Source organism: Eriocheir sinensis, chromosome 22, assembly GCF_024679095.1.
Source record: "Eriocheir sinensis breed Jianghai 21 chromosome 22, ASM2467909v1, whole genome shotgun sequence".
In the NCBI taxonomy this organism is placed as follows: domain Eukaryota; kingdom Metazoa; phylum Arthropoda; class Malacostraca; order Decapoda; family Varunidae; genus Eriocheir; species Eriocheir sinensis.
In genome coordinates, this window is record NC_066530.1 from 10,573,231 (window position 1) to 10,593,011 (window position 19,781).

The 19,781-nt window shown below is 46.0% G+C and overlaps 2 protein-coding genes and 1 long non-coding RNA gene across 17 annotated transcripts in view; 1 reads left to right on the forward strand and 2 right to left on the reverse strand.

The window, feature by feature from the left end:
• Positions 1 to 19,781, forward strand: part of LOC127002025 (unconventional myosin-Va-like) — a 155,004-nt gene that overhangs the window by 109,469 nt on the left and 25,754 nt on the right. For 4 of the 7 annotated variants that reach the window (XM_050867348.1, XM_050867349.1, XM_050867350.1 and 1 more), the window contains 6 exons: positions 262 to 363; positions 2,612 to 2,740; positions 5,533 to 5,676; positions 8,044 to 8,152; positions 10,986 to 11,175; positions 19,316 to 19,514. In XM_050867348.1, coding sequence (XP_050723305.1) covers positions 262 to 363; positions 2,612 to 2,740; positions 5,533 to 5,676; positions 8,044 to 8,152; positions 10,986 to 11,175; positions 19,316 to 19,514 — 873 coding nt within the window. The remainder of the gene's footprint in view (positions 1 to 261; positions 364 to 2,611; positions 2,741 to 5,532; positions 5,677 to 8,043; positions 8,153 to 10,985; positions 11,176 to 19,315; positions 19,515 to 19,781) is intronic. The other 3 variants (XM_050867351.1, XM_050867352.1, XM_050867353.1) reach the window with 1 other exon arrangement.
• LOC127002032 (uncharacterized) lies at positions 2,747 to 5,526 on the reverse strand. The gene is made up of 3 exons (XR_007755668.1): positions 4,789 to 5,526; positions 3,899 to 4,510; positions 2,747 to 3,851 (listed from the first exon to the last, which is right to left on the reverse strand). It is a non-coding gene; the product is annotated as an uncharacterized LOC127002032 (long non-coding RNA).
• Positions 16,094 to 19,781, reverse strand: part of LOC127002027 (uncharacterized) — an 87,201-nt gene continuing 83,513 nt past the window's right edge. For 8 of the 9 annotated variants that reach the window (XM_050867369.1, XM_050867368.1, XM_050867360.1 and 5 more), the window contains one exon: positions 16,094 to 17,529. In XM_050867369.1, coding sequence (XP_050723326.1) covers positions 17,088 to 17,529 — 442 coding nt within the window. In that variant the 3' untranslated portion in view covers positions 16,094 to 17,087. Of the gene's footprint in view, positions 17,530 to 17,626; positions 17,726 to 19,781 lie in introns of all 9 variants that reach the window. The other variant, XM_050867357.1, reaches the window with a different exon arrangement.

Sequence of the window (19,781 nt, forward strand, 5' to 3'; positions counted from 1 at the left end):
AAAACTGTCCCTCCAATTATGTTTAGTTCAGCTCTTCATAAACTTAACAGGGAGGACAGTTTGAAGCACAGCCCTTACATACCATTGTCTGGGGTCCTGTGTCTGTAGGAGTCTCGGAATATTTAGATCAGACCCCAAACAGTTGCATGCCTGGGCTGTCCTTAAAACTGTCCCTCCAGTTGTGTTTAGTTCAGCTCTTCATAAACTTAACAGGAAGGACAGTTTGAAGCACGACCCTTACATATAATTGCCTTCCCCCAGCGCACGGCCAGCAACGTGAGCAACCTTAGCGGTGTGAGCGACGCCCCGACGGAGCTGGTGCACGATGACACTTCAGAGTTCCCGACCTTCCTTGGAGAGGACGTGAGTGGCCTCTGTCTTGCTCCCAGGACTGTACACTCTCTCTTCATCCATTTTGTAGGATAAGGGGACCAGGGATGTGTGTTGCCTTCCTCTTGCACCCAGGACTGTACACTCTCTCTTCATCCATTTTGTAGGATAAGGGGACCAGGGATGTGTGTTGCCTTCCTCTTGCACCCAGGACTGTACACTCTCTCTTCATCCATTTTGTAGGATAAGGGGACCAGGGATGTGTGTTGCCTTCCTCTTGCACCCAGGACTGTACACTCTCTCTCTTCATCCATTTTGTAGGATAAGGGGACCAGGGATGTGTGTTGCCTTCCCCTTGCACCCAGGACTGTACACTCTCTCTTCATCCATTTTGTAGGATAAGGGGACCAGGGATGTGTGTTGCCTTCCTCTTGCACCCAGGACTGTACACTCTCTCTTCATCCATTTTGTAGGATAAGGGGACCAGGGATGTGTGTTGACTTACCCTTGCACCCAGGACTGTACACTCTCTCTTCATCCATTTTGTAGGATAAGGGGACCAGTGATTTGTGTTTCCTTCCCATTGCACCCAGGACTGTACACTCTCTCTTCATCCATTTTGTAGGATAAGGGGACCAGGGATGTGTGTTGCCTTCCTCTTGCACCCAGGACTGTACACTCTCTCTTCATCCATTTTGTAGGATAAGGGGACCAGGGATGTGTGTTGCCTTCCTCTTGCACCCAGGACTGTACACTCTCTCTTCATCCATTTTGTAGGATAAGGGGACCAGGGATGTGTGTGGCCTTCCCTTTGCACCCAGGATTCTACAAACTCTCTCTCTCAACCCATATTTCCTACTGCAGTGTAAACAGTTTCTTTCTTAACCCTTTCCATCCGTGATGCAGACGTTGGCTTCACAGTATGGAAAGGGTTAAGAGGAAATGGAAGAGGATTAAGAGGTTTAGAAGAGGACTAACCCTTTCCATATGATGACGCTGACGTTGGCGTCGCCGGAGGGAAGGGGTTAAGGGATTTAGTCAAGGGAGGTTTAGGTATCATTGAGGATTAACTGTAGAGTGGGGATCATCCTCTTACATGTGTGTGTGTGTGTATGTGTGAGTACTAGAAGCTGCAATAACACAGTGAAAATCTTGAAATATACACTACTGGGTGCTGGGGATCATTCCTCACCTCCAGTCTCTAGTTGAACTTCCTCCTCAGTCCTTCATTCATCACTTCCAAACCTTAGAACACTTGTCACTAGACCATTTCTTCTTCTTACAGCAGTAGGATACTCAGACATTTTATTAGGATGAAGGGAAAGAGTATAGTCACAGTAATTGATTGTTCCTCTCTCTTCCATGCTTCCCAGGATTGGTTGTCTGTAAGTTGATGGAACAGTTTTATTGTAGTTTGAACGGTATTGACAGTTGTGTCGCTCCCTGCTGAAGTGAGGTAAGCGACACAAAAGAAAGCGAGAAAGTTGCTATTGAAGTTTGGTGTTTCTTCACTTTTTCAAGGCACTGCCACAACTTCTTTGAATTTTAGTTTGAAAAGTTGCCTCAGAACGCCTGGATAGTTGGTCGATGCGAGGCAAGGGATAGCTCAGGATTGACCCCCATGTTGCTTACCTCACTTCAGCAGGGAGCGACACAATTCAGTACATGAAAAGTGCCTAATATTTGCATCTACAAACGTTCTCTTTTTATAATGCCCTGGAATGCATATCATCACCCTGGTAAACAAACTTCCTGAGTCATTTTTGGGGGATTTCCAGGTTTTCGGCATAATCAATTGATGACACGGTGCTCATTGCAGAAAATGAAAGTGACCTACAAAATTTGTTCAGTGTTTTTGATAGTGTCTGTAAAAGGAGAAAGCTGAAAGTAAATGTCAACAAAAGTAAAGTGATGGTTTGTGAGCAAAGTAGAAGTGAGGTTGTAGATTTTGTATGCCCATATAGAGTGGGAATTGAATGTGAAAAAGAATGCAAAATAATTTTGAATGGTGAAGAAATGGAGGAGGTCAATGAGTTTAAGTACCTTGGATCAGTTATGTGTAAGCATGGTGGTACGGAGGGTGAGATAAGAGAAAGGGCATTGCAAGGAAGAAGGGTGGTAGGGTCTTTGGGACGAATCATGAATGGCAGAAGTGTGAGCATGGAGGTAAAGAGGGATTTGAGAAATACAATAATAGTACCAACCCTCACATATGCAAGTGAAACGTGGGCCAAACCTTAGCTGTGTGAGTCAGTCCGTCACCTGTCCTCCCCCCCTGCAGGACGTTGGCTACGGGTCGGTCAGGAGCCGCACCAGTGAAGTCTCAGATTCCAGCAGAAACTTGGAAAGCATTGACTGGTCCTCCCCCAGCAAGGTCGCCTCGGAGATAAAGCTGCAGGTCCCGGAGAAGGTCAGTGTTATGGTCAGTGTTGTTAGCTCTAGGATGTCTGTCTCTTTTACCCCATCACCCAAGAAGAGCTGATCCCTTCCCAGCAGCTCAGGCGTCCACTTCATGCAGACTCCACGTGCTGCTGGGAAGGAAGGTTGTAGCCCTGAAGCAGAGTGGACCTTCCTCAACCTTTACACAAGTTTAAATTTCACTCTTCACAGGATCACAATTATGTATCTTTGTTTTATTTTATTTTTATTATCTTTTTACCCTGGAAAAGTTGAATTCTTGCCAGCAGTGCAGACTCATGTGGTGTGTCCCTGAGCCACATCACAGGACCATCTGCCTCGACACACGTTCAAATTACACTCTTTTTGAACACAGTGTAAAATAGCTAGATTATTTCTCACACAATCATTAATATCAACACAAAACAAGCCTCTTCACTTACCATCTATATTCCTGGCCGTGTATTGTTATGGAAAAAAAGTAATATTCAAATTGCACAAAATTCATGCTGTGCAGCAATTCAATAAAACAAGAGCTGTGTGTGTGTGTGTGTGTGTGTGTGTGTGTGTGTGTGTGTGTGTGTGTGTGTGTGTGTGTGTGTGTGTATTTACCTATTTCTAGTCTACAGGGCCCGAGTGTGTGTGTGTGTGTGTGTGTGTGTGTGTGTGTGTGTGTGTGTGTTTACTCATGGCTAACCTAATCATACTGTTGATACATGATATGTTAACCTACACATGTAAATATATATTCTGGTTGATTCCCTGCTGATATGATATAAACCATTAACCCTAAGGTATAAATACAGTGTTGACTAATAAGTAAACCACGTAAAGCTTCACGGATTGAAAAAAATAAATCTTAATTGCATGAATCTATTGCGGTGACCTTCAAACCTCCTGGTGAAAAAAGTTCCCTGCTCTTGTATGTCTCTCAGCGCACCACACCCTCAGATGGTTCCTTATGTGTAGACTCACCTCCTACAGCCACACCTTCTCTCTCAGCGTGACACATCCTCAGACGGTTCCTTATGTGTAAACTCACCTCCTACAGCCACACCTTCTCTCTCAGCGTGACACATCCTCAGACGGTTCCTTATGTGTAAACTCACCTCCTACAGCCACACCTTCTCTCTCAGCGTGACACATCCTCAGACGGTTCCTTAGGCCACACCTTCTCTCTCAGCGTGACACATCCTCAGACGGTTCCTTATGTGTAAACTCACCTCCTACAGCCACACCTTCTCTCTCAGCGTGACACATCCTCAGACGGTTCCTTATGTGTAAACTCGCCTCCTACAGCCAATCCTTCTCTGCTCTTGCCCTCTCTCTCAGCGCCCCACATCCACAGATAATTCCTTTAGTATATACTCATGTAAAAGTCAGTTTTCAGAGGACGTTATTATTTCTTTGAGTCCAGTTTAGTTATGTAGGGTGAGCAAGGCAACATTCTATACATATAAAAGGAGGAAATACGTCCTAAGTCACACAATTTCCTACTGCAACGTGATCAGTTTCTTTCTCTCATCTTTGTCTTCTGTTGTGTGTACTGCTATTGACTGATTGAGCTTAGTCTAAAAATAATGCCAATGATACATGAAGATAAACCAGTCATAACAAGGAATGATAAACAAAGCCACTCAACGCCAAAAACAAAGAAAACATCCTCTCAGTATTGCTCTCTCATAACTGACCTCCCCTAACCTTGGCCCATGTTTCTTGGAGTCTACCCTACATAATTTTCTTTCTCTAAATCTACTCAGCATTGCACTCTCTCATAACTGACCTCCCCTAACCTTGGCCCATGTTTCTTGGAGTCTACCCTACATAATTTTCTTTCTCTGTAAATCTTCTCAGTATTGCACTCTCTCATAACTGACCTCCCCTAACCTTGGCCCATGTTTCTTGGAGTCTACCCTACATAATTTTCTTTCTCTAAATCTACTCAGCATTGCACTCTCATAACTGACCTTCCCTAACCTTGGCCCATGTTTCTTGGAGTCTACCCTACATAATTTTCTTTCTCTGTACATCTTCTCAGCATTGCACTCTCTCATAACTGACCTCCCCTAACCTTGGCCCATGTTTCTTGGAGTCTACCCTACATAATTTTCTTTCTCTAAATCTTCTCAGTATTGCACTCTCTCATAACTGACCTCCCCTAACCTTGGCCCATGTTTCTTGGAGTCTACCCTACATAATTTTCTTTCTCTAAATCTTTTCAGCATTGCACTCTCATAACTGACCTCCCCTAACCTTGGGCCATGTTTCTTGGAGTCTACCCTACATAATTTTCTTTCTCTGTAAATCTTCTCAGTATTGCACTCTATGATAAAAAGTCTGAAGATGTGGTGTGTAGCTTAGTAAGGAACACAACCCATGAACATTTTAAGGCATTTTGACCCCTGCATAAGGTCATTCGAAGGTCCCTGGGTCAAGACAAAACTCCACTATGCATGAAAAACGTCTATGAATAACACAATCATCAACAACACTCACAGCACTCCCATTTCGACCCCTGCATAAGGTCGTTTGAAGGTCCCTGGGTAAAGACGAAACTCGCTATGCATGAAAAACGTCTATAAATACACAATCATCAATGACTCAGTTTTCCCATTTTGACCCCTGCATAAGGTCGTTTGAAGGTCCCCGGGTAAAGACGAGACTCTGCTATGCATGAAAAACGACTTTATTCACAACCATCAACGACACTCACATTTTTCCAGGGTCTGTTACTAATCCTTCCCTCGCTCCTTTCCTTTATTGCACGCCTCTCTCGTAATGGACGGGTCACACACACACTCACAGGTGGAGGACATAACCCTTGTGCTACAGCTCCAAAACAAAGTGCGTGAGCTCGAGAAGGAGCGCCGCACTCTGTCCAAACAAATAGATCACTTGGAGTCGTCGTCCCCGCTGGATGACCCTCAGCACGCACAGGAGCTCATTCGGGTATGCATGTCACCCTTAAAGTAAAGTAAGGAGGCGCTTGTTGGGGTATACGTCAGCTGCACAGGTCTGGGTCTTGGTGATTTGCGTTGTGTTATGTTGTGTGTGTGTGTGTGTGTGTGTGTGTGTGTGTGTGTGTGTGTGTGTATTTACCTGGTTGTAGCATGCAGAATTTGACCCTTGAATTCCCCCTAGAAGTAAAATAAGGAGCTTGTTGGGGTATACGTCAGCTGCACAGGTCTGGTTTTTGGTGATTTGCTTTGTATTATATTGTATGTGTGTGTGTGTGTGTGTGTGTGTGTGTGTGTGTGTGTGTGTATTTACCTAGTTGTATTTACCTAGTTGTAGTTTTACAGGGCCTGGGCTTGTTCTCGTATGGTCCCGTCTCTGTATCTATAATTATCCAACTTTTCCTTAAAGCTTTGCACACTCCTCGCCGATACTATATCCTTACTTAGTCTGTTCCAAACCTCTATATTTCTTTGCGGGAAGCTATATTTCTTTAATGTCTCTCGAGCATCTTCCCTTTCTCAATTTTTTACTGTGTCCTCTTGTGTTCGTGGTGGTAATTTCTTCTGTTAAAAGTAAGTGTGTGTGTGTGTGTGTGTGTGTGTGTGTTACTTAGTTGTAGCATGCAGAATTTGACCCCTGAATTCCCCCATGAAGTAAAGTATGGCGCTTGCTGGGGTATTCTCGCCATCTGCACTGGTCTGTTTTTTGGTGATTTCCTTTGTGTTGTAATGTATGTGTGTGTGAGGAACGTGAGTGTGTACGTGTGGGTGGGTGGGTCTCTATCTGTGTGTGTGTGGTAGTTACCTAGTCGTAGTGTACAGACCTTGACCTAAGCCTGTATTGTTCTGTCTTTCTGCTTTTATCTAACTTAAGTGTGTGTGTGTGTGTGTGGAGGGGAGAGGGGCTGGTATGTGTGTGTGTGGGTGTGTATGTGTGTGTGGGTGCTACCAATATACCTGTTTGCCTTGCTTTGTTGTGTTGTGTGTTGTGCCCAAGCCTTCCCTAACTTGACGGCCCATTAAACGCCACTATGTAAAGCCTTGGTGAGTCTTGTGGCCATCACGTCTGCCTGTGTTAGTGATGCTTGGTGGGGTCAGGTTCACAGGAGCTGCCGTGCATGGACCAACCAGCCTCTTGCAGACTCATTACGTTCCTATTGTTCTTATTGTATCTTTCCATCTACAAGTGTTTGATATATTCAGGAGTTATTGGCTATCATATATTCTCTCTCCTTTGTCAGTTTTATGCAGTGTTTTGTGCTTTGGTAATTCACATCCATCCATTTATAAGTGTTCAGTATATTCAGGATTTATTGGCTATTACGTATTCCTTCTCATTAGGGGGCTTCGTGGTGCAGTGGTTAGCACACTCGACTCACAACCAAGAGAGCCCGGGTTCGATTTCCGGGCGGAGTGAAAAAATTTGGGCGGCTTTTCCGATACCCTATGCCCCTGTCCACCCAGCAGTGAATGGGTACCAGGTATTAATCGGGGGTTGTGTCCCGTCTCCTGGGGTCTGTTCCCTTCTCCTTTGTGGCCACTTGTAGGCTGCTTGTGTTGCGTTCTTGTACCTTCTCTTAATGTGTTCAAGTCTATATTCTGGAGGTCAGATAAGTTCATGGACAGGCAGGATAGGTTAGGATAGGTTAACAGGAGCTGCCTTGTATAAGTTTTGAGGCCACTTGTAGATTGCTTGTGTTGCGTTCTTGTACTTTCTCTTTTGTGTTTTCAAGTGTACATCCCTGAAAAGGTTAGATAAGTTCATGGACAGGCAGGATAGGTTAGGATAGGTTAACAGGAGCTGCCTTGTATATGCTATGTGGCCACTTGTAGACTGCTTGTGTTGTGTTCTTTCATATACTTTCTCATCATATTTTCAAGTGTACATCCCTGAAAAGGTTAGATAAGTTCATGGATAGGGAGAATAGGTGAGGATAGTTTAAGAGGAGCTGCTTTGAATATGCCTTGTGGCCACTTGTAGACTGCTTGTGTTGTGTTCTTTCATATACTTTCTCTTCATATTTTCAAGTGTACATCCCTGAAACTGACCTCTCTTTTGGCTGCTCTTTACTTTTATCTTTTATAGGAGCAGCGAGTAGCGGGCTTTTTTTTTTGTACTCTTTTTGTTGCCCTTGAACCGTGTCCTCTGATGTAGAAAAAAAAGAAAAAAAAAGGTTAGATAAATTCATGGACAGGCAGGACAGGTTATGATAGGTTAAGAGGAGCTGCCTTGTATAAGCTTTGCGGCCACTTGTAGACTGCTTGTGTTGTGTTCTTGTACCTTCTCTTAATGTATTCAAGTCTGTGTCCCAGAGTGTTGGTGCAGGGTCTTATGATAAAGCGTTCCTCTTGTTGACAGCTTCAGGAGCTTGAGATGGAGAACGCCAAGCTGCGCGACGACCTCAACAGGCTCAGGAAATCCATCGCAGACTCGGAGCCACAGAACAACGGGGTCCAGGAGTTCATGAGTGAGTGACTGTCTGTGTTTTGTTTTGTGCTTAAACCCGGTAGCAGCAACGGGCCAAATACAGTAGTTTCCTCAAGTTCTTAACTTAGCCTGTCTGCTGCAATTGGAATGGATTTTACCTTTACTGGTAGCCTGGTAACATATAGTCCCAGGTCTTTCTCTGCCTCTGTGGTGGATATCTGTGAGCGAGTGAGTTACTGATACTTGTAAAAATACAGGCTATGTCCATATTCTTAAAGGTCTCATGCTCCCATCACAACCATTTCCCAAAGCCACAGAGAAGATTAACTGGGATTTCAAGGGTAGTGTTTTCCTGTTCAAGATGTAGTAATCATGTAAAACTATCACTGGGATCACAAAAGTCCGAGAAAACCCCAGAAACTTTTACGAGAGGCTTCGAGATGTTTATAAATACAGGCTAGACATGCATGCACACACACACACACACACACACACACACACATTTGATTTGAAAAAGGCATTTGACAAAGTACCGCACAGAAGACTAATTTGGAAAATTAAAAATAGGGGTGGAGTGGGTGATGGACTGATTAAGTGGCTGGAGGACCTCCTAACTAACAGGGAAATGAGGACAATAATCAAGGACAAGGTTTCCAACTGTTGCCCAGTGAGGAGTGGGGTCCCACAAGGTTCAGTGCTGGCGCCAATAATGTTTGCTGTTTATATAAATGATATGGTGGACGGAGTGACCAGCTATGTGAGTTTGTTTGCAGATGATGCAAAGCTATTGAGACGAGTCAATGATGTGAAGGACTGTGAGGCATTGCAGAGGGACCTGGACAAAATATGGGAGTGGAGCGGTACATGGCAGATGGAATTCAACCTTGGGAAATGTAAAAAAATAGAGTTTGGTAGGAGTGGTAGAAGATGTGAATATGATTATAAGATGGGAAGTGAGATAATATGCAGAGGAGTGGAAGAAAAAGATTTGGGAGTGACTGTCTCAGAGAACATGTCACCGGACAAACACATCAACAGGATAACAGGACAAACTATGAATTTGCTGAGGAACATAAGGATGGCATTTGTGTATTTGGACGAAGAGATGATGAAGAAAATAATAGTTGCAATGATAAGGCCAAGGTTGGAGTATGAAGCAGTGGTCTGGTCTCCTCACGAAAAGAAGAACAAAAGAAAGCTGGAAAGAGTACAGAGAGCGGCAACTAAGATGGTACTGGAACTTAAGGATCGGATGTATGAGGAGAGACTCAATAGCATGGGGCTCACAACCCTGGAGAGAAGAAGAGAAAGAGGAGACCTGATAGCGGTGTACAGGGTGGCGAGCGGGGTGGAGAATCTGGACAGAGAGGACCTGTGTGTGTGGAGCGAGAGAGAAACGAGAGGACATGGAAAGAAGTTGAGGGCGACCACATGTAGGTGAGAAGTGAAAAAGTTTAGCTTCCCAAACAGAAGCATTGAGCTATGGAATGGCCTGGAGGAGGAAGTGGTTTGTGCAAGAAACATTCATGATTTTAAGGAAAAGTTGGATAAGAGAGGATATGGAGACGGGACAGCGCGAGCGTAGCTCTTTTCCCTTATGTCACAACTAGGTAAATACACACACACACACACACACACACACACACACACACACAGAAAGATGGTTAAAAGGGATGGTGCTGCAAAGAAGAAAACAGGAACGGTGGATACTATGCTCACAACTGGAACGTTGAGGTGGGGGGCTTGGCATCTTGCACGCCCTCCTGGATGTGACTGACTCCTGTTCACCCTCCATCTCGGACGATACGTGTCGGGTTAGCTTCACGCTGGTGATCGAATGTAGTTCCGGTGCCTCGAGAATAGGGAAACTGCAGCTGCTAAACCCTGGGGCGAAGCCTACCCCTTGAGTGTAGCTAGTGGTTGCGTGAGTCTCGGTAACAACCATAACAACTTGATTTGTGTCTTATATTATTTATCATTGCTATTTGTTAGTAAAATTACTTGAATTCTGTAAAAAATAACATGTAAAATGATTTTTATATCAATATTTTTTGACATATGGGATGCATTAATGGGATTTACATTAATTTCAATGGGGAAATTCGTTTTGCTTTACGAGTGTTTTGGTGTGCCAGCAATGTTTCGGAACGAATTAAACTTGTAAACTGAGGCTTGACTGTATAGGAAAAATTTTGTGTATTTGGTGTGTCATTGAAGACCTCACCATTATGAAGTGTGAGGGACTGAATAGCTTTGTTTGGGAGCCCACAAAGACACTGTGCTGGACTGTGGAATTGGCTCTGAGACTGTGCTGGATGAAGTAGAGGGAGCACAGGACCAATATTTTGTCACCTTCGTAAACAAAGCGCCCAAGTCATTATTTTTTACTTCTCAGGAAAGCAGAAAAGAACTGTCATCATTTCATTTGGCTTAACCCGGTAGCTACGGGGATCATATTTCTTAAAGGCCCCTCTAAGCAAGAAAAATGAGAAAAAAATCATCACTCACGCAAACCATTTCATAATATATACCAACGCATTTGTGATCAGTTTGTGCATCATCTATTTTGGGGGGTTTATATCATGGCAAAAATCTGGTCCGTCGCTGCTACACGGTAAAGCCACAAATTTGGCCCGTCGCTGCTACCGGGCTAAGATTTAGGCAGAAATGAAAAGGCCAATTCTAGAACTGAATGACGAAGGCAACTATACAAAAATCGGCGTCACATGTTGAAATATTGATGTAGACAAAAACCTGGAAATCAATGACAAGTGACTTAGGCAATTATTTTATGAGGGTGACGATGTGTGTCTGTGTCCTCCATGAAAAACAAATCAAGTCTTTCATTTCCTGTTGTTATTGTTTCCCCTCAGAACAATTTGAGGCGCTGCAGGATGAGCTGGAGCGGCGCCGTGAGGAGTGCATCCAGCTGCGCACGGTGCTGGCCAACCGCGCCCACGACCTGCGCTCCGTCACCCAGACCTCCTACGGCAAGGACGTCGACATCGTGAATGAGGACGGCGAACTTGTGCTGGCCTACCAGACACAGAAGCAGGTCAACAGGTGGGTGGCGAGGGATGGAACATGTAAACAAACAGCCGACATTGTGCCAAGACTGCCTGTTGGGGCTTATCCTAGAGTCATGTTTATATTGCAAGGCTTTGATAGACTGGACAGGTGAGCGTTGCCAGTCACTCTGTTAACCCTCTCACGCACCATAAGTTTCAATAAGTTTTCTCTTCTATACCTCTCTGTAGCCTCCCTGCTCTGGCCGGCTCAAGGCAGTTTTCCCGCGTGCCAGAATATTTTGTTTCTAAGTCAGTTTTCACCCCCATAGCCTGCACTCGTCCTTGTTAACAATATATCAGTGGCTTCATTATTAGTTGTAGTTTTACTTGACACAATAAAAAAATGCTTATTCCCATCCACTGACCCGCCACTGACATGAAAGTGCCCTTGGTCCCTAAACATACATAGACACCATTGACTTAAAAACGCATGAGAGAGTTAACATTCCCTGTACCTTCAGCCACAGCCTCGGGACATTACTAAGACTATCTGTTGGTGCTTGTCCTAGAGTCATCATGGTTATATTGCCAAGCCTTCATGCATTTGATAGACCAGTTAGGGTGTTTCCAGCCACTCCCAAGCTGGCAATATTAATCCCTCCCTGTACCCTCCACACGGCCCCGGGACATTGGCAACGCTGCAGACGGTAAGAGTGAACGCCTGGAGGTGCATTCTCTATTAATGGTTTGGTTAGATCTGTGTCGGTACATGTTTAGACAGCACAAGTAACACACACTCTAGTACATGTTAGTGACGTTGAGTTAGACAGAAGAGCTTTAGTGTGTCAGAGCTGCATGGATTGGTGTGATGACAGGCTGGCAAGAGGTTGTTTTGGCTGAATGTGTAGAGGTTTTCGTTTGTTACTCCTTCTCCTTCTTCTCTTTCTTCTTATCCTCCTCCTCCTCTTCCTCCTCTTCCTTCTATTATGTCTTCTTCTCTTCCTTTTGCTCTTCCTTCTCCTCCTACTCCCTGTTCTCTTTCTCCTCCATTTCCTCCTCCTCCTCCTCCTCTCTGCATGATTCTAGTTCTAAATGTAGTGTGTCAAAAAGAGGTCATGACACAGGTTCATGTGTTAGCTGACCTGTGCCACTACCAACACCCAACAGGTCATATACTTGTTAGCTTCCTGGCCTCAAGATGCTCATGTTAGGTCAGGGTCAGTGAAGTCTAGTGCCATCCTGTGAGGTGAGAAACATGCCTGCTTGTGGACAGTCTTGCCAGACACTTGACCTGACCTCTGTTGCTTCTCTTGTGGGGTTGTATCAGTGGGTGTGACCTTGGCTGACCTGGGAATAGTTGTCTGATCAGACAAATGGTCACTGAAAGGAGTGTCTGAGGGAGTGTGCCCTTAGTGTAACATGGTTCTTGTTATTGTTGCTGTTGTTGTTGTCGCTGGAGAGCCATGAATGCGCGCTTGAAGTCCTGTGTGTTGGCCAGTGTGGTTCTTCTATAAACAGGGTGGTTAGGTTAGGTTAGGCTAGTCAGTCTTAGTAAGGTTGTTCTGCCATTGACCACTCACCCTTGGCTTCCTCCGGCCCATGTGCTGTTACTTATCAGGCAGAGTCTCGTTTCTTGCTGTTAGGAGCAGGGGAGAGCCTCCTAGTAGCATGGCATGAACAAGTGTGAGTGGACGTCTTGTTGAGTGTTAGAGTGTAGCCAGGCAGGGCTCTGCAGGGCGACCTTGACTCCTACCCAACCACCCCTGCCTGCAGTAGTGTTTTACAGGTTTGTGTCACCCTGTCAAGTATCAATGCTTTTAACCCGGTAGCTGTGGGGATCATGTTTCCTAATGGTCCCTCTAAGTGAGAAAAATAAGATAAAATCATCACTCATGCAAACCATTTCACAATATATATCAAAGCATTTGTGATCAGTTTATGTATCATCTATTTTGGGGAGTTTATATCATGTCACAAATTTGGCCCGTTGCTGCTACACAGTAAAGCCACAAATTTGGCCCGTCGCTGCTACACGGTAAAGCCACAGATTTGGCACATCGCTGGTACACGGTAAAGCCACAAATTTGGCACATCGCTGGTACACGGTAAAGCCACAAATTTGGCCCGTCGCTGCTATACGGTAAAGCCACAAATTTGGCACATCGCTGGTACACGGTAAAGCCACAAATTTAGCCCGTCGCTGCTACATGGTAAAGTCACAAATTTGGCCCGTCGCTGCTACACGGTATAGCCACAAATTTGGCCCGTCGCTGCTACACGGTAAAGCCACAAATTTGGCCTGTCGCTGCTACACGGTAAAGCCACAAATTTGGCATGTCACTGCCACACGGTAAAGCCACAAATTTGGCCCGTCGCTGCTACACGGTAAAGCCACAAATTTGGCACGTCCCTGCTACACGGTAAAGCCACAAATTTGGCCTGTTGCTGCTACACAGTAAAGCCACAATTTTGGCACGTTGCTGCTACACGGTAAAGCCACAAATTTGGCCCGTCGCTGCTACACGGTAAAGCCACAAATTTGGCCCGTCGCTGCTACATGGTAAAGCCACAAATTTGGCCCGTCGCTGCTACACGGTAAAGCCACAAATTTGGCCCGTTGCTGCTACACGGTAAAGCCACAACTTTGGCCCATCGCTGCTACACGGTAAAGCCACAATTTGGCCGTCACTGCTACACGGTAAAGCCACAAATTTGGCACGTTGTTGCTACACGGTAAAGCCACAAGTTTGACCCGCCGCCCGTCGCTGCTACTATTAAAGCCACAAATTTGGCCCGTCGCTGCTACATGGTAAAGCCACAAATTTGGCCCGTCGCTGCTACACGGTAAAGCCACAAATTTGGCCCGTTGCTGCTACACGGTCAAGCCACAAATTTGGCCCATCGCTGCTACACGGTAAAGCCACAAATTTGGCCCGTCGCTGCTACATGGTAAAGCCACAAATTTGGCCTGTCGCTGTTACACGGTAAAGCCACAAATTTGGCCCGTCGCTGCTGCATGGTAAAGCCACAAATTTAGCCCATCGCTGCTACATAGTAAAGCCACAAATTTGGCACGTCGCTGCTACACTGTAAAGCCACAAATTTGGCACGTCGCTGCTACACGGTAAACTCACAAATTTGGCCCGTTGCTGCTACACGGTAAAGCCACAAATTTGGCCCGTCGCTGCTACACAGTAAAGCCACAAATTTGGCCCGTCGCTGCTACACGGTAAAGTCACAAATTTGGCCCGTCGCTGCTACACGGTAAAGCCACAAATTTGGCCCGTCGTTGCTACACGGTACAGTCACAAATTTGGCCCGTCGCTGCTACACGGTAAAGCCACAAATCTGGCCCGTCGCTGCTACACGGTAAAGCCACAAATTTGGCCCGTCGCTGCTACACGGTAAAGTCACAAATTTGGCCCATTGCTGCTACACGGTAAAGCCACAAATTTGGCCCGTCATTGCTACACGGTAAAGTCACAAATTTGGCTTGTCGCTGCTACACGGTAAAGCCACAAATTTGGTCTACTGTTACACGGTAAAGCCACAAATTTGGCCGTCTCTCTGCTACGGTAAAGCGACAAATTTGGCACGTCGATGCTACACGGTAAAGCCACAAATTTGGCCCGTCGCTGCTAAACAGTAAAGCCACAAATTTGGCCCGTCGCTGCTAAACAGTAAAGCCACAAATTTGGCCCGTCGCTGCTAAACAGTAAAGCCACAAATTTGGCCCGTCGCTGCTACACGGTAAAGCCACAAATTTGGCCCGTCGCTGCTACACGGTAAAGCCACAAATTTGGCCCGTCTCTGCTACACGGTAAAGCCACAAATTTGGCACGTCGATGCTACACGGTAAAGCCACAAATTTGGCCCGTCGCTGCTAAACAGTAAAGCCACAAATTTGGCCCGTCGCTGCTAAACAGTAAAGCCACAAATTTGGCCCGTCGCTGCTAAACAGTAAAGCCACAAATTTGGCCCGTCGCTGCTACACGGTAAAGCCACAAATTTGGCCCGTCGCTGCTACACGGTGAAGCCTCAAATTTGGCACGTCGCTGCTACCGGGTTAAGTTTACAGAGTTTATATTATGTTGTTAAGTGTAAATTCTTTCTGGCTGTGCTTATTGCTATCATGTTAGGACAGTTTGCAGCACCAGGACCAGGATACCACTTGGGGTATCCTGGGGTGGCTGTTCACTGTGTAGGTTAATGTGTGTAGGTTTAGAGCCCTTCACTGCTTGCTTGATGGGTATTTGGGTTCTCCTTAGCCCTGGGGCAGCTGTTCACTGTGTTGGTCAATGTGTGTAGGTTAAGAGCCCTTCACTGCTTGTTTGATGGGTATTTGGGTTCTCCTGAGTCCTGGGGCAGCTGTTCACTGTATAGGTCAATGTCTGTAAGTTTTAGGGCCCTTCACTGCTTGTTTGATGGGTATTTGGCTTCTCCTGAGTCCTGGGGTGGCTGTTCACTGTGTAGGTCAATGTGTGTAGGCTTAGAGCCCTTCACTGCTTGCATGATGGGTATTTGGGTTCTCCTGAGTCCTGGGGCAGCTGTTCACTGTGCAGGTCAATGTGTGTAGGCTTAGAGCCCTTCACTGCTTGCTTGATGTGTATTTGGGTTCTCCTGAGTCCTGTGGCAGCTGTTCACTGTATAGGTCAATGTGTGTAAGTTTAGAGCCCTTCACTGCTTGCTTGATGTGTATTTGGGTTCTCCTGAGTCCTGTGGCAGCTGTTCACTGTGCAGGTCAATGTGTGTAAGTTTAGAGCCCTTCCCTGCTTGCTTGAAGTGTATTTGGGTTCTCCTGAGTCCTGGGGCAGCTGTTCACTGTGTAGGTCAATGTGTGTAAGTTTAGAGCCCTTCACTGCTTGCTTGATGTGTATTTGGGTTCTCCTGAGTCCTGTGGCAGCTGTTCACTGTGCAGGTCAATGTGTGTAAGTTTAGAGCCCTTCCCTGCTTGCTTGAAGTGTATTTGGGTTCTCCTGAGTCCTGTGGCAGCTGTTCACTGTATAGGTCAATGTGTGTAAGTTTAGAGCCCTTCACTGCTTGCTTGATGTGTATTTGGGTTCTCCTGAGTCCTGTGGCAGCTGTTCACTGTGCAGGTCAATGTGTGTAAGTTTAGAGCCCTTCCCTGCTTGCTTGAAGTGTATTTGGGTTCTCCTGAGTCCTGGGGCAGCTGTTCACTGTGTAGGTCAATGTGTGTAGGTTTTAGAGCCCTTCACTGCTTGCTTGATGGGTATTTGGCTTCTCCTGAGTCCTGGGGTGGCTGTTCACTGTATAGGTCAATGTCTGTAAGTTTTAGGGCCCTTCACTGCTTGTTTGATGTGTATTTGGGTTCTCCTGAGTCCTGGGGCAGCTGTTCACTGTGTAGGTCAGTGTGTGTAGGTTTAGAGCCCTTCACTGCTTGCTTGATGGGTATTTGGGTTCTCCTGAGTCCTGGGGGGGCTGTTCACTGTGTAGGTTAATGTGTGTTGGTACTAGAGCCTTTTGCTGCTTGGCTTTATGGCTGTTTGACTTGTCCTGAATCCTGAGGTGGCTTTTCACTGTGTAGGTCTATGTGTGTAGGTTCTAGAGCCTTGTGCTGCTTGGCGTGGCGGCATGACATCCTGGCTGGGCTCATTGCCAGGTATAAGTCACCTCAGGCTAAACATTACTCCTTTTTTGTCTGGGGATTTTTTTCCATTACTTTGTGGGATTGATGTGTCTGACAGCTCTCCTCCACCAGTTTTTGCGACCTTTTTGTATAGGAGGAAGGAAAGGGGAAGCTCATTGTAGGGTCATTCATGTTTGCAGGGCCATTACAGACTTTTTTGTTTCCTATTTTCCTATTTTGCACCCTTAACCCCTTGGATGTGGATTCCCCACCAGAAGACATCTCCAAGCTACAGGAGTGGAACAAAAGTGTCTGCTACAGTTCAGTGAAGAAAAATGTAAAGTCCTGCACCTTGGGAGGGGATATCCAGCACACCAATACTACATGGGAAACACTCCACTATCCACCACAGAGGCAGAGAAAGACATGGGACTATATGTTACCAGGCTACCAGTGAAGGGATATCCAGCACACCAATACCACATGGGAAACACTCCACTATCCACCACAGAGGCAGAGAAAGACATGGGACTACATGTTACCAGGCTACCAGTGAAGGGATATCCAGCACACCAGTACCACATGGGAAACACTCCACTATCCACCACAGAGGCAGAGAAAGACATGGGACTATATGTTACCAGGCTACCAGTGAAAGGATATCCAGCACACCAATACCACATGGGAAACACTCCACTATCCACCACAGAGGCAGAGAAAGACCTGGGACTATATGTTACCAGGCTACCAGTGAAGGGATATCCAGCACACCAATACCACATGGGAAACACTCCACTATCCACCACAGAGGCAGAGAAAGACCTGGGACTATATGATACCAGGCTGCCGGTGAAGGGATATCCAGCACACCAATACCACATGGGAAACACTCCACTATCCACCAGAGGCAGAGAAAGACCTGGGACTATATGTTACCAGGCTACCAGTGAAGAGATATCCAGCACACCAATACCACATGGGAAACACTCCACTATCCACCACAGAGGCAGAGAAAGACCTGGGACTATATGTTACCAGGCTACCAGTGAAGGCCAAATCCATACCAATCACTGTGGACGGGTTAATGATGGGGTAGACAGCACATGAATACCACATGGGAAACACTGTACTATTCTAGAATTTCATTTTTCATTTTTGAGAGAGAGAGAGAGACTGAGAACCAACCATGATTCCTTGCTAGATTACACATAACCTTCCCTACCCTTCCTTCTCCTTACTCACCCTTTACTCACCACCACTGACAGTTAGGAGAGGCAGAGAAAGACCTAGGAATACTGTCTGTACCAGATTACACATAACCTTCCCTACCCTTCCCTCCCCTTACTCACCCCTTACTCACCACCACAGACAGTTAGGAGAGGAGGAACATTGGAACCAGAAGGAACAGTTGACATGAGAGAGAGAGAGAGAGAGAGAGAGAGAGAGAGAGAGAGAGAGAGAGAGAGAGAGAGAGAGAGAGAGAGAGAGAGAGAGAGAGAGAGAGAGAGAGAGAGAGAGAGAGAGAGAGAGAGAGAGAGAGAGAGAGAGAGAGAGAGAGAGAGAGAGAGAGAGAGAGAGAGAGAGAGAGAGAGAGAGAGAGAGAGAGAGAGAGAGAGAGAGAGAGAGGGAGAGAGAGAGCATCCTAGAAAACCAACTATAATTCCTTGCTAGATTACACATAACCTTCCCTACCCTTCCCTCTTCTTACTCACCCCTTACTCACCACCACAGACAGTTAGGAGAGGAGGAACATTGGAACCAGAAGGAACAGTTGACATGAGAGAGAGGCAGCATCCTAGAAAACCAACTATAATTCCTTGCTAGATTACACATAACCTTCCCTACCCTTCCCTCTTTTTACTCACCCGTTACTCACCACCACAGACAAATAGAAGAGGAACATAGGAACCAGAAGCAACAGTTGACATGAGAGAGAGGCAGCATCCTAGAAAACCAACTATAATTCCTTGCTAGATTACACAAACCCTTCCCTACCCTTCCCTCCCCTTACTCACCCGTTACTCACCACCACAGACAAATAGAAGAGGAACATAGGAACCAGAAGGAACAGTTGACATGAGAGAGAGGCAGCATCCTAGAAAACCAACTATAATTCCTTGCTAGATTACACATAACCTTCCCTACCCTTCCCTCTCCTTACTCACCCCTTACTCACCACCACAGACAAATAGAAGAGGAACATAGGAACCAGAAGCAACAGTTGACATGTGACAGACAGCATCCTAGAAAACCAACTATAGTTCCTTGCTAGATTACACAAACCCTTCCCTACCCTTCCCTCCCCTTACTCACCCATGACTCACCACCACAGACAGTTAGGAGAGGAGGAACATTGGAACCAGAAGCAACAGTTGACATGAGAGAGAGAGAGAGAGAGAGAGAGAGAGAGAGAGAGAGAGAGAGAGAGAGAGAGAGAGAGAGAGAGAGAGAGAGAGAGAGAGAGAGAGAGAGAGAGAGAGAGAGAGCATCTTAAAAGAGTTGATTTGAGAGAGAGTGATTTAGAATACTGTATGTAATTCCTTGCTAGATTACACATACCCTTCCCCACCCTTCCCTCTCCTTACTCACCCCTTACTCACCGCCACAGACAACTCGAGGATGAACTGAGGAAGCAGAAGCTGCACGCCCACGAGACTGAGGCCGAGTACAAGGGTGAGCTTGACCGCCTACGCCAGGACAACGAGCGGCAACAGAAGCTCCTCGCCCAGAACCTGCTCAAGGGCGACGCTTCCAACCCCGAGGCACTCCTGCAGTCGGAGATCATGCGCCTCACCTCCGAGAACCTGGTAAGTCAGTTCTGTGTCGTGGTAGTCGCTATAAAAAAAATTCACCTGTGCCAGTAACAAGTGGGGTCGTACTTAAGGGACCCCGTCAAGAGAGCTCTCCGACACTATATGCAGCACTTAAAAATGAAAAAAAAAAAGAAAAGAGAAGAAAAAAAGTGTTGCTGCCTTACAATAGACACTTTGAGACTTGGGTAAAATTAGTTAAGTGTTTGGAAGGATAATTTGTCTGCACATTCAGCCATTCAGTGAACCAAATGGGGAATATAA